Raw genomic sequence first — 16,047 nt, 5'->3', positions numbered from 1 at the left:
GCAGAACTGGTGTCTAATCCCTAACACCTTAAATTCATATGTTGATCTGCATTTTTGCTTGTGTATTGACCAAAACAAACAAAACATAATAAACAAACAAATGAATAAACGAATAAATAAAAGAGGTACCGCTTGTAGTTTTGGTAACGAAGCCAAGAACAGTACTCAGTCTTCAAAACCCGCTTTCCACCCCCCACCCCCACCCCTCCTCACCTCTCCACCCTCTGTGAAGCCTCTGAACTTGAGAAAGAGTAGGGCAGTCATCACTGGGGCCAAGAGAGAGAGAGAGAGAGAGAGAGAGAGAGAACGGCTTGGACAACTTCACATGTTTATATCCAAATCGTTTTTTTTTTAAAAAAAATTTTTTTTATATATACATTCCGGAAGATTCCCACAGGCAAAACAGAACAGAATGCAACCTGCAGCGTTGAAACAAAAAAAACTCAAACCCTAGCATAAGTCTTCTGCTTCATTGAATATTTGTGGTTCATGTTTGAACGTGTGTCGTGACACTAAAATAATCACTCCATGATGGTGTGCCAGTGAAGACATCGTCATCTGGAGGGTGTAGGCTACAACCATTTAAGTCGACGTACGTGATGACTTGATGCATAGGGGGGTGGGGGTGGGGTGGAAATGGTGGGGGTTGGGTTGGAAAACATTTTGCCAATGACTTGTTAGAGGGTGTGTGTGTGGGGGGGTGGGGGTGGGGGGGGGGGGGGTAGAGGGTTAGGGGTAGGGGAGTGAGTCTATACTGTATGCCTACAACAAAGTGAGAACATTAGCAATATATCATTCTCCAGTGATACACTTACAAAACATAACAACAACTGACAAATCTCCACACATGCAGTGATACTCACAAAACAGAACAAACTGACTTTTTGGAACACATCGATCCTATCCGCACTCACACTCACTCGCTCACACGCAAGTCAGTGTTTAACGCAAGCTAACTACATCCTGATTCCCCCCCCCCCCCCCCCCCCCCACACACACACACACATCCCCTTGCCACATCAGGTGATTTTTTTTCCCCAACCGGGTTTTTTGAATACGCAGAATAACGAGAGGAACAGAACGTTCATACCACAAAAGTTTGAGGACGAGTTCTCTCAAAGTGTATGACGTCAGTGCGAGTGATGTCATTCTTCAAAGCCAAGCAACTAACACGTCATTTCGAGTGACGTAAATCGTCCAGAACACCCAGCAGTATAACTTTGTTGCGATAATATACTTTTCAAGCATTAACTCTTATTTCAGTTCCCCCTATAAACATCGATCGCGGTATGACAAACCTTGCTAGTAAAAAGAAAGAAAGAAAGAAAGAAGAAGAAGAAAAAAAACAACCTGTGAAAAGGCTGAGAGAAGGTCAGGATTTTCGTGAGCGTGCGTGCGTGCGCGTGTGTGTATGCGTGCGTGTGTGTGTGTATGTGTGTGTGTGTGTGGGTTGAGTCCAAATGGGAATCGGGGCGTTTCTTTTGTGTTTCTTTATGTATCAAAATAAAACAAAACAAAGCAAAACAAAACAAAACAAAACAAAGCAAAACAAAACCAAACCTTGGTGAAACATCAACATAGCCTGTTCTAGCCGAGACACACGTCGGCGCTTGGCCTTTGTGTTTTGAGGATGGAAGTCACGAACGTATTCTGTTTTGATGTCCATTGCCTGATGATCTCCTGTCAAAACTGCTGTCACTAGAAAGATGCCCTGCGAATGCGAATGCGGATAATTTCTGTTCAGATTAGGCCATAGCCCCTCTCTGATGGGGGCGGGGGCGGGAGGGGGGGGGGGGGGGCGGGGAGTATAACATAATCATCAAAATTATATATATATGTATATATAAAAGAAAAACATTAATCATAATTACAGGAAAGAAAACAAGTCTTGAGAGGCGATGCGTGCACACACACACAGACACACACATTACATACACACAAAAACACACACAAACGTACGCCTGCGCGCTACACACACACACACACACAGCCTCTACCCCCAGTCAACTTTGCAAGAGTGGAAAAGGGCGAACGACTCAGCCAAACGTAATACACACACATACAGAAAGGGCGAACGACTCAGCCAAACGTAATACACACACATACAAACGCACAGATCGTAACCCAGACAACTCATGCCATTCATACACTCCACTGGTGTGAAGGTATAGCAGGCAGAAAGATCAGAATCGTGTCAAAACAATAACAACAACAACAACTAGCGTGCGTTGTTTGTGTGCATTAGATAGAAGAAAAAAACCAAACAAAAAAACCAAAAAAACAACAACAACCGGACATGAATATCCAATGAGGAAAACGAGCCAGGACAAAGCAATGAAAACGCAATAAATACCAACCCCCAAACGACATGAGGGAGAGAAAAACAGAGATGCGAGGATTTTGGTGTGTGGGTGTGGAGAAGGTTGGGGGTGTGTGGGGGGGTGGAGGAGGTACATTCTTAACGGCGGCAAAAAAAACAAAAGGGGGTGGGGGTGGGGGGGAACCACCATTGAAACAATGAAGAATTCAAAATGGCCGCCGGAAATGGTGTGGATGTGTGTGTGTGTGTGTGAGAGAGCCTTCGAGCCAACACCCCAAATGTGTGCGTCATTCACGATTTGTCGTCATCCTCCGTGCGCATGCACGCGATAAACTCTGCAACAGAAACCAAAGACCACGTTTGAATACTCGCTTTTGACCCAATATTACATGTGCACGTTTTTTGAACGCTCGCTTTTGACCCAATATTACATGTGCACGTTTTTGAATGCTCGCTTTTGACCCAATATTACATGTGCACGTTTTTGAATGCTCGCTTTTGACCCAATATTACATGTGCACGTTTTTTGAATGCTCACTTTTGACCTGATATTACATGTGCACGTTCTAATACTCGCTTTTGACCCAATATTACATATGTACGTTTGAATGCTCACTTTTGACTCAATATTACATATGCACGTTTGAATGCTCGCTTTTGATCCAATATTACATGTGCACGTTCTAATACTCGCTTTTGACTCAATATTACATGTGCACGTTTTTGAATGCTCACTTTTGACCCAATATTACATGTGCACGTTTTTGAATGCTCGCTTTTGACCCAATATTACATGTGCACGTTTTTGAATGCTCGCTTTTGACCCAATATTATATGTTTGTTAATAGTAGCAATGCGCGCGCAAGCGCAGACATTTTATGGCATCAAACATTTCTAGTGTCATAAAAGGACACACACACACACACACACACACAGAAGAATACTGGTCTCATGGAACGCAAAAGGGTTTGTACGCTGTACAAGTTGTTCAGACACCCAGACTTTGCACGTTACTGATTCCAATAAACAGCTTCCTGACACGACTGGCCAATAACAGGCATTTTGTGGGTTTTTTTTTCTTTTTTTTTTCACTTTAGCTTTCCTATACATCACTGATGCCCTTTGACCTACAAGGGGTCAGGCGCATGCTCACTCGTACTGCCCTTCCCTCTTTCAAACACACACACACACACACACACATAAAGCCACACACACACAAACACACTCACGCATACACACATAAACGCGCGTGGACGAAGTTACAGTCCACCAACCAGTTCACATTAGCATGCTATTACCGATGGACACTGAAACGTCCATGGTCATAGTCCATCAGTCGTATGGCAACTTCGCGTGCCATGCCATTTATAACGGTAAAGCTGACCGACCAGTCTGACGTCATATCAGGCATGAGACAGGGCGGCCCCAACAAACACATTCAGGATACCTACCCCCCACCCCCACAAACACATTCAGGATACCTACCCCCCACCCCCACAAACACATTCAGGATACCTACCCCCCACCCCCACAAACACATTCAGGATACCTACCCCCCACCCCCACCCCAACAAACACATTCAGGATACCTACCCCCCACCCCCACCCCCACAAACACATTCAGGATACCTACCCCCCCCCACCCCCACAAACACATTCAGGATACCGACCCCCCCACCCCAACAAACACATTCAGGATACCTACCCCCCACCCCCACAAACAGATTCAGGATACCTACCACCCACCCCCACAAACACATTCACGGTACCTACCCCCCACCCTCACCCCAACAAACACATTCAGGATACCTACTCCCACCCCCACCCCCACAAACACATTCAGGATACCTACCCCCCACCCCCACAAACACATTCAGGATACCTACCCCCCCACCACCCCCACAAACACATTCAAGATACCTACCCCCCCACCCCCACAAACACATTCAGGATACCTATCCCCCACCCCCACAAACACATTCAGGATACCTACCCCACCACCACCCCTACAAACACATTAAGGATGCCACCCCCCCCCACACACATTCAGGATACCTACCCCCCACCCCCACAAACACATTCTGGATACCTACCCCCCACCCCCACAAAAACATTCAGGATACCTACCCCCCACCCCCACAAACACATTCAAGATACCTTACCCCCCCCCACCACCACCACAAACACATTCAGGATACCTACCCTCCCACCACCCCCACAAACACATTCAGGATACCTACCCCCCACCACCACCCCCAACAAACACATTCAGGATACCTACCCCCCACCCCCCACCCCACAAACACATTCAGGATACCTACCCTCCCACCACCCCAACAAACACATTCAGGATACTACCCTCCCCCCCCCAACAAACACTTTCAGGATACCTACCCCCCCCCCCCAACAAACACATTCAGGATACCTACGCCCACCACCACCCCCACAAACACATTTAGGATACCTACCCCCCCACCACTCCCACAAACACATTCAGGATACCTCCCCCCCCCCTACAAACACATTCAGGATACCTACCCCACCACCCCCACCCCAACAAACACATTCAGGATACCTACCCCCCACCATCACCCCCACAAACACATTCAGGATACCTACCCCCCACCATCACCCCCACAAACACATTCAGGATACCTACCCCCCACCACCCCTACAAACACATTCAGGATACCTACCCCCACCCCACCCCCACAAACACATTCAGGATACATACCCCCCCACCCCTGACCCAACAAACACATTCAGGATACCTACCCCCCTACCACCCCCACAAACACATTCAGGGTACCAGGGTACCTACCCTCAAAATCGATCCTGCCGTCGCCGTCAATATCCACCTCAGCGATCATTTCGTCAACTGGAAAGAAAAAAAAGACCAAATCAGTCTTTTCCTAACAGGTTATTTTTGAACGAGAATTTGAAACAAGACGATTTCACGTGGAAAAACAAAACCAAACCACCTCCATCTACAAATAACGTCAAATGATCGAATGAGAAGTGAGAAAGAGACAAATCTGCACATAGAAAGCACACCAGAGCATGAACCCCCCCCCCCCCCCCCCCCCCAACCCCACCCCCCCCCCCCAGACAAACCAAACAATCTTCCAACACTAAAGTTTTTGCAACGTGAGTGTCCATATATGAAGAAACAGACAGACATAGAATTGTGTAGGAATGAAGGTGAAAAAAAAAAACAAAGACAAAAACAAAACCAAAGAAAAACATTGATTCCAAGTTTTGTACACTTAATTGTATGACTTGTACATTTTCCTTCCATATTATTGTAACAAGCCCAAAATCAGTGAATGAAAAGTCGTATTTATTCCATAAACGCTATTGATTACTTTGGCATTGTGTGATTTATATACAAAATAAAACGGTGGTCGACCCAAGAAAGTCCGGGTTAAAAAAACACCCCCAAAAAACAAAATACAATGCTTGATTACTGCACGTGCGTCCATTCTCACTCTCCCCCGTTCTATTTTAGATGGGGTGTGGTGGTCAAATGGGAAGAGCTTCCCCCGAGTTCGATCCTCCGCCGCAACTAGGCGGGTTAAGAGTGGAGAGTTGGGGTTTTTTTGTTTGTTCCACACACACCCCCCCCCCCCCCCGATCTCCCTGGTCAACATACCTATATGTAGACTTGCTAGTGCATGACTCCCACCACCACCTCCACCACCCTCGCGTGTATACGCACGACAGAAGGTCAAATACGCACGTTAAAGATCCTGTAATCCACGTCAGTGTTCGGTGGGTCATGGAAACTAGAACATATCCAGTATTCACCCCCCTCACCCCCCCCCCCCTCCAAAAAAACAACAACCCAACAACAACAACAACAACAACCAACAACAAAAAAAACGGCTAATGGCATGGTGGGGTAATAAAGAAACGGTAACACACGTAAAAAGTTACAGTGTGTGTGTGTGTGTGTGTGTTTGTGTGTGGTGTGTGTGTGTGTGTGTGTGTGTGTGTCCGTGTGTGTGTGTGTATCCGTGTGTCTGTGTACGTATGTTTGTGTGATGATTACGTGCGTGTGTGTATGGGCGCGCGAGAACTCGACACCAGTTCTTAACCCTTCTTCTTACAGACGCGCCTCCACAACCACCCACCCACCCACTCCACCCCACCCTCACAGCAGAGACGTTTGTTATATGATGCGGCCGACATAACCATCTTCACTCGGCCTTGAATCCTGTACGTTTCCTGCATCAAGTGGAAAAAAAAAAAAAAAAAAAAAAAAAAAGATTAAAAAAGAAGGGGGGTTGAGTGGGCGGCAGGAAAGACTCGTTAACCTTTTCTCTGCTGTAAATGACAAGGAGGAGACAGCAATGCGGGGCCTGTCTCTCCCTTCGTCACACACTTTGCTGACACGGCGGTTGGTCGATACCAGATACTGGGTGTGTGTGTGTGGGTGTGTGTGTGGGGGGGGGGGGGGGGAGGAGGAGGTGGGGGAGAACGGGGTGGGGGTGGGGGTGGGGGGATGGCGTATGACCCAGTGTGTATGTAAGAAAAAAAAAAGTTTTCTGTATTCATTGTCATTAACGTTGCTGATGAGAGAAAGCTGTCATTTTGCGTGGAAACGACGATTAAAAAACAACAAACAAAAAAAAAAACGTTTTGCGTGCTGCACATGCTCAAACGCGCGCGCGCGCGTGCGCATACACACACACACACACACACACGCACACACTTCCTAACAACACCCACACACCTACTTCCCACCACACCCTACACCCACCTAAACTTCACCCTCCTCCCCACCCCACACCCATCCTCGTCTGCCACACACACTCACACCCCCCCCCACCTCCATCCACACCACACACCACTCCCCTACCCCTAACACTCCCACCCGCCCCAACACTCACTCTCATCACTGAGGTCCTCACCCTATGTTTCTGCAACACTACAGAATCACAGTCCCAGCCACAACCCTACCCCCCCCCCCCTCCCCACACCTCTAACTCCCACACTCACTTTCCTCCTAACTGAAGACCTGTCAAACGTTCCACAGAACCACAACCACAATGATAATCCCACCCCTACACACCCCCATTCCCCTACACCCCCCCCCTTCCCCCCGCTCTCCCACCACTCAATCTCCTCCCGGGTGAAGACACTTTCCCAACGTTCTGCAGCAGTGCAGAACCACAACCACAACCCCCCCCCCACACACACACACCTCACCCACACCACCCCCCACTCACTCACTCTCCTCCTCACTGAGGTCTTCCCTCGATGTTCTGCAGCACCACAACACAACCACCACACCACCACCCTCACCACCTCCCCACTATCCCACTCACTCCTCCTCCTCACTGAGGTCTTCCCCGATGTTCTGCTGAACCTCAACCACAACCCGACACGACACGACACTCCATACCCTCAACCCCCCCCCTCCCCTCAACTACCCCCACACTCACTCTCCTCCTCACTGAGGTCTTCCCCTCGATGTTCTGCAAAACAACAACCACAACCACCACGCCTCCCCCCCCCCCCCACACACACACACTCACTCTCCTCCTAACTGAGGTCTTCTCTCGATGTTCTGCAGCACCACAACCACAACCCCCACACCACCACCCCCCCCCCCCACACTCACTCTCCTCCTCACTGAGGCCTTCCTCCGATGTTCTGCGGAACCTCAACCACAATCCTACCCGAACACTCCATACCCTCAACCCCCCTCCCCCCCAATACCCCCACACTCACTCTCCTCCTCAGTGAGGTCCTCCCCGATGTTCTGCAGCACTGCCCGAAGGTCGGAGGGGGTGATGTAGCCACAGCCGGACTTGTCAAAGACCCTGAAGGCCTGGCGCAGCTCCTCCTCCTCGTCCTCCTCACTCTGCTCGTTGAGGCCGCCCATGTTGGCCATCACCTGCACGAACTCCTCGAAGGAGAACGTCCCGTCACCTGTGGGTCAGCGCGGGAATCAGAATCAGAATCGTCAGAATCAGATTGATAATCAGAATCAGGATCAGAATCATATTTATTTGTCATTAAAACCGTGTGAATGGTTTATGGACACCCCCCCTCCCCCCTAAAAAAACACAAACCAAAACCAAAAACAAACAAACAAACAAAAAAACCCCCAAAAAACCCAACCCACAACAAAAAACAAAAAACAAAAACAACCAACACAACTAAACTAAATGCAAGGTGTTCTAATCACAACATGACGTGGGTGTGGTGTGGTGTGGTGTGCTATGGTGTGGTGTGGTGTGGAGTGCTATGGTGTGGTGTGGTGTGGAGTGCTATGGTGTGGTGTGGTGTGATGTGATGTGTGGTGGAGTGGAGTGGTGTGGTGGTATGGTGTGGTGTGGTGGAGTGTGGTGTGTAGTGTGGTGTGTCGTGGAGTGGAGTGGTGTGGTGTGGTGTACTATATCATACTATATACTATACCATAGTACACTGCAATACACAGTGTGCAAGGGACGTTCTCACTAACACTATACTACACTACACTGGGGTTATATTATAAGATTATATAATATAATACATTATATTACATCATATTAGAGCATAGAATAGTGTAGTATAGTAAGAACGTCCCGTCCCCTGCACACAACATAGTATAGTATAGTATTGTATAGTACAGTACAGAACAGCATAGCATAGTACAGTACAGCGAAAACCTCTTGTCCTCTGCACTCAGCATAGTCTAGTCTAGTTATTGCATTGCATAACAGGAATAATAAGGACGACGACGATGATGATGATGATGATGATGATCATAATGTTGATGAATGAGGATCATGATACGAACAACAACAACAACAACAACAACAACAACACTACCACCGCCACAATTACAACAACAACAACACTACCACCGCCACAATTACAACAACAACAACACTACCACCGCCACAATTACAACAACAACAACACTACCACCACCACAATTACAACAACAACAACACTACCACCACCACAATTACAACAACAACAACAACACTACCACCACCACAATTACAACAACAACAACACTACCACCACCACAATTACAACAACAACAACACTACCACCACCACAATTACAACAACAACAACAACACTACCACCGCCACAATTACAACAACAACAACACTACCACCGCCACAATTACAACAACAACAACACTACCACCACCACAATTACAACAACAACAACAACACTACCACCGCCACAATTACAACAACAACAACACTACCACCACCACAATTACAACAACAACAACAACACTACCACCGCCACAATTACAACAACAACAACACTACCACCACCACAATTACAACAACAACAACAACACTACCACCGCCACAATTACAACAACAACAACACTACCACCACCACAATTACAACAACAACAACAACACTATCACCGCCACAATTACAACAACAACAACACTACCACCACCACAATTACAACAACAACAACACTACCACCACCACAATTACAACAACAACAACACTACCACCACCACAATTACAACAACAACAACAACACTACCACCACCACAATTACAACAACAACAACAACACTATCACCGCCACAATTACAACAACAACAACACTACCACCACCACAATTACAACAACAACAACACTACCACCACCACAATTACAACAACAACAACACTACCACCGCCACAATTACAACAACAACAACAACACTACCACCACCACAATTACAACAACAACACTACCACCACCACAATTACAACAACAACACTACCACCACCACAATTACAACAACAACAACAACACTACCACCACCACAATTACAACAACAACAACAACACTACCACCACCACAATTACAACAACAACAACAACACTACCACCACCACAATTACAACAACAACAACAACACTACCACCACCACAATTACAACAACAACAACACTACCACCGCCACAATTACAACAACAACAACACTACCACCACCACAATTACAACAACAACACTACCACCGCCACAATTACAACAACAACAACACTACCACCGCCACAATTACAACAACAACAACACTACCACCACCACAATTACAACAACAACAACACTACCACCACTACAATTACAACAACAACACTACCACCACCACAATTACAACAACAACAACACTACCACCACCACAATTACAACAACAACAACACTACCACCACCACAATTACAACAACAACAACACTACCACCGCCACAATTACAACAACAACACTACCACCACCACAATTACAACAACAACAACACTACCACGGCCACAATTACAACAACAACAACAACACTATCACCGCCACAATTACAACAACAACAACACTACCACCACCACAATTACAACAACAACAACACTACCACCACTACAATTACAACAACAACACTACCACCACCACAATTACAACAACAACAACGCTACCACCGCCACAATTACAACAACAACAACACTACCACCACCACAATTACAACAACAACAACACTACCACCACTACAATTACAACAACAACACTACCACCACCACAATTACAACAACAACAACGCTACCACCGCCACAATTACAACAACAACAACACTACCACCGCCACAATTACAACAACAACAACGCTACCACCACCACAATTACAACAACAACAACAACACTACCACCGCCACAATTACAACAACAACAACACTACCACCGCCACAATTACAACAACAACAACGCTACCACCACCACAATTACAACAACAACAACACTACCACCACTACAATTACAACAACAACACTACCACCACCACAATTACAACAACAACAACAACAACACTACCACCGCCACAATTACAACAACAACAACACTACCACCACTACAATTACAACAACAACACTACCACCGCCACAATTACAACAACAACAACACTACCACCACCACAATTACAACAACAACAACAACACTACCACCACCACAATTACAACAACAACAACAACAACGCTACCACCGCCACAATTACAACAACAACAAAAACAACACTACCACCGCCACAATTACAACAACAACAACAACAACACTACCACCGCCACAATTACAACAACAACAAAAACAACACTACCACCGCCAAAATTACAACAACAACAACAACAACGCTACCACCGCCACAATTACAACAACAACAACAACACTACCACCACCACAATTACAACAACAACAACAACGCTACCACCGCCACAATTACAACAACAACAACAACAACACTACCACCGCCACAATTACAACAACAACAACACTACCACCACTACAATTACAACAACAACAACAACGCTACCACCGCCACAATTACAACAACAACAACAACAACACTACCACCACCACAATTACAACAACAACAACAACGCTACCACCGCCACAATTACAACAACAACAACAACAACACTACCACCACCACAATTACAACAACAACAACACTACCACCACTACAATTACAACAACAACACTACCACCACCACAATTACAACAACAACAACACTACCACCACTACAATTACAACAACAACACTACCACCGCCACAATTACAACAACAACAACACTACCACCACCACAATTACAACAACAACAACAACAACACTACCACCGCCACAATTACAACAACAACAACAACGCTACCACCGCCACAATTACAACAACAACAACAACGCTACCACCGCCACAATTACAACAACAACAACAACACTACCACCACCACAATTACAACAACAACAACAACACTACCACCACCACAATTACAACAACAACAACAACACTACCACCACCACAATTACAACAACAACAACAACACTACCACCGCCACAATTACAACAACAACACTACCACCGCCACAATTACAACAACAACAACACTACCACCACCACAATTACAACAACAACAACACTACCACCGCCACAATTACAACAACAACAACACTACCACCGCCACAATTACAACAACAACAACACTACCACCGCCACAATTACAACAACAACAACACTACCACCACCACAATTACAACAACAACAACACTACCACCACCACAATTACAACAACAACACTACCACCACCACAATTACAACAACAACAACACTACCACCACCACAATTACAACAACAACAACACTACCACCGCCACAATTACAACAACAACAACACTACCACCACCACAATTACAACAACAACAACAACAACACTACCACCGCCACAATTACAACAACAACAACACTACCACCACCACAATTACAACAACAACAACACTACCACCACTACAATTACAACAACAACACTACCACCACCACAATTACAACAACAACAACACTACCACCGCCACAATTACAACAACAACAACACTACCACCGCCACAATTACAACAACAACAACAACACTACCACCGCCACAATTACAACAACAACAACAACACCACCACCACCACAATTACAACAACAACAACACTACCACCGCCACAATTACAACACCAAAAACAACACTACCACCACTACAATTACAACAACAACACTACCACCACCACAATTACAACAACAACAACAACACTACCACCACCACAATTACAACAACAACAACACTACCACCACCACAATTACAACAACAACAACACTACCACCACCACAATTACAACAACAACAACACTACCACCACCACAATTACAACAACAACAACACTACAATTACAACAACAACAACACTACCACCACCACAATTACAACAACAACAACACTACCACCACCATAATTACAACAACAACAACACTACCACCACCACAATTACAACAACAACAACACTACCACCACCACAATTACAACAACAACAACACTACAATTACAACAACAACAACACTACCACCACCACAATTACAACAACAACACTACCACCACCACAATTACAACAACAACAACACTACCACCACCACAATTACAACAACAACACTACCACCACCACAATTACAACAACAACAACACTACCACCGCCACAATTACAACAACAACAACACTACCACCGCCACAATTACAACAACAACAACAACACTACCACCGCCACAATTACAACAACAACAACAACAACAACACTACCACCGCCACAATTACAACAACAACAACAACACTACCACCACCACAATTACAACAACAACAACACTACCACCGCCACAATTACAACAACAACAACAACAACACTACCACCGCCACAATTACAACAACAACACTACCACCACCACAATTACAACAACAACAACAACAACAGCACTACCACCGCCACAATTACAACAACAACAACACTACCACCACCACAATTACAACAACAACAACACTACCACCACCACAATTACAACAACAACAACAACACTACCACCGCCACAATTACAACAACAACAACACTACCACCACTACAATTACAACAACAACACTACCACCACCACAATTACAACAACAACAACACTACCACCGCCACAATTACAACAACAACAACAACACTACCACCACCACAATTACAACAACAACAACAACAACACTATCACCGCCACAATTTCAACAACAACAACAACAACACTACCACCACCACAATTACAACAACACTACCACCACCACAATTACAACAACAACAACACTACCACCGCCACAATTACAACAACAACAACACTACCACCGCCACAATTACAACAACAACAACAACACTACCACCGCCACAATTACAACAACAACAACAACAACACTATCACCGCCACAATTTCAACAACAACAACAACAACACTACCACCACCACAATTACAACAACACTACCACCACCACAATTACAACAACAACAACACTACCACCGCCACAATTACAACAACAACAACACTACCACCACTACAATTACAACAACAACAACAACAACACTATCACCGCCACAATTACAACAACAACAACAACACTACCACCGCCACAATTACAACAACAACAACAACAACACTACCACCGCCACAATTACAACTACTACTACTGCTGTCTATCGCTCTAACTCTTCAGAAGGTAGTGACGCGAATGTTCCCACACGTACCCTGGTGTGTGAAATAGAAGTACGGAGATGCAAAGACAGTCTCTCACGTGTCCATGGGATAATCATCTGTGACTCCTGTTATGTCGTAGCTCGTGCGTCCGTTGCACGCTCGTTTGGTTGTGTATGAATATTAATTAGGTGGGTGGTGGGGAAGGAGGGCGTGGTGGAGAAGGAGGGGGTGGTGGGTGGTGAGGTGGTGGGGGTGGTGGGTCTTTTTTGCTTTTGATCACGGTCACATTGGATGTAACTGTACATGCTCTCTACTTTAAAAAAAAATTTTTTATATTAAATTTCCAGTGTGTGTGTGTGTGTGTGTGTGTGTGTGTGTGTGTGTGTGTGTGTGTGTGTGTGTGTGTGTGTGTTGGTGTTATTACATGTGTCTGTATCACTGTTGTCTGTATCACTCTGTCGGTGTTGCTGCATGAATCTGTGTCGCTCTGTTGTCTGTGTCGCTCTGTTGTCTGTGTCACTCTGTTGTCTGTGTCACTGTTATCTGTGTCACTGTTATCTGTGTCACTCTGTTATCTGTGTCACTCTGTTGTCTGTGTCACTCTGTTGTCTGTGTCACGACTGTTTGTGTCACTCTGTTGTCTGTGTCACTGTTGTCTGTGTCACTGTGTTATCTGTGTCACTCTGCGTGTGTGAGTGCGCGCGTGCGTGTGTGTGCGTGTGCGCGCGCGTGTGTGTGTGTGCGCGCGCGCGCGAGTGAGTGTATGTGTCTGTGCGTGTCGTGCGTGTATGCGTGCGTGTCGTGCGTGCGTGTCCTGCGCGCGCGCGTGTGCGCGTGCGTGACCTTACCGTCGATGTCAATCTCTTTGAGCATGGTGTTGAGCTCATCCAGGGAGGGGAACTGCCCCAGGTTCCTCATCACCGTGCCCAGCTCGTCCGTGGAGATGGACCCGTCACCGTCCTTGTCAAACAGACGGAAGGCCTCCCGCAGCTCTGGAGACACACAGACACACAGACAGTATCACGTGCACTGTGGGTCAAGCCGTGTGAGAGCTGTGTCAGAATGCTGAAGACGCTCGCTCAGCTGTCAGTTTCAGTTTCAGTTTCGGTTTCAGTAGCTCAAGGAGGCGTCACTGCGTTCGGACAAATCCGTATACGCTACACCACATCTGCCAAGCAGATGCCTGACCAGCAGCGTAACCCAACGCGCTTAGTCAGTCAGGCCTTGAGAAAAAAACTTGGGAGAAAGGGCGAGAGCGGGATTCTGACATAATGACACAGACAACAGAGTGACACAGACAACAGAGTGACACAGACAACAGAGTGACAGAGTGACACAGACAACAGAGTGACACAGACAACAGAGTGACAGAGTGACACAGACAACAGAGTGACACAGACAACAGAGTAACAGAGTGACACAGACAACAGAGTGACACAGACAACAGAGTGACACAGACAACAGAGTGACACAGACAACAGAGTGACACAGACAACAGAGTGACACAGACAACACAGTGACACAGACAACAGAGTGACACAGACAACAGAGTGACACAGTATCAGTATCGGTATCAGTAGCTGAAGGAGCCGTCACTGCGATCGGACAAATCCATATTCGCTACACCACATCTGCCAAGCAGAAAAGAGTGATACAGACAGCCGTGACCACAGACACCTGTAACAACACCAACCTGCAGTGACAACACACACTGCCAGTAATCGTAGAGTGC

The 16,047-nt window shown here is 46.2% G+C and overlaps 1 protein-coding gene across 3 annotated transcripts in view; it reads right to left on the bottom strand.

Annotated features, from left to right (window-relative positions):
• Nucleotides 1-358: 358 nt before the first annotated feature.
• The window catches only part of LOC143285996 (neo-calmodulin-like), a 131,251-nt gene continuing 115,562 nt past the window's right edge, over nt 359-16,047 (bottom strand). For all 3 annotated transcript variants that reach the window (XM_076593482.1, XM_076593484.1, XM_076593485.1), the window contains exons 3-6: nt 15,164-15,307; nt 8,057-8,257; nt 5,142-5,198; nt 359-2,655 (exon numbers count right to left, since the gene is read on the bottom strand). In XM_076593482.1, the coding sequence (XP_076449597.1) occupies nt 2,612-2,655; nt 5,142-5,198; nt 8,057-8,257; nt 15,164-15,307 (446 nt within the window). In that variant the 3' untranslated portion in view covers nt 359-2,611. The remainder of the gene's footprint in view (nt 2,656-5,141; nt 5,199-8,056; nt 8,258-15,163; nt 15,308-16,047) is intronic.

This window comes from Babylonia areolata, chromosome 9, assembly GCF_041734735.1.
Source record: "Babylonia areolata isolate BAREFJ2019XMU chromosome 9, ASM4173473v1, whole genome shotgun sequence".
In the NCBI taxonomy this organism is placed as follows: Eukaryota; Metazoa; Mollusca; class Gastropoda; order Neogastropoda; family Buccinidae; genus Babylonia; species Babylonia areolata.
Note: the sequence above shows the minus strand (reverse complement) of the source record. Positions and strands in the feature narration are given on the sequence as shown.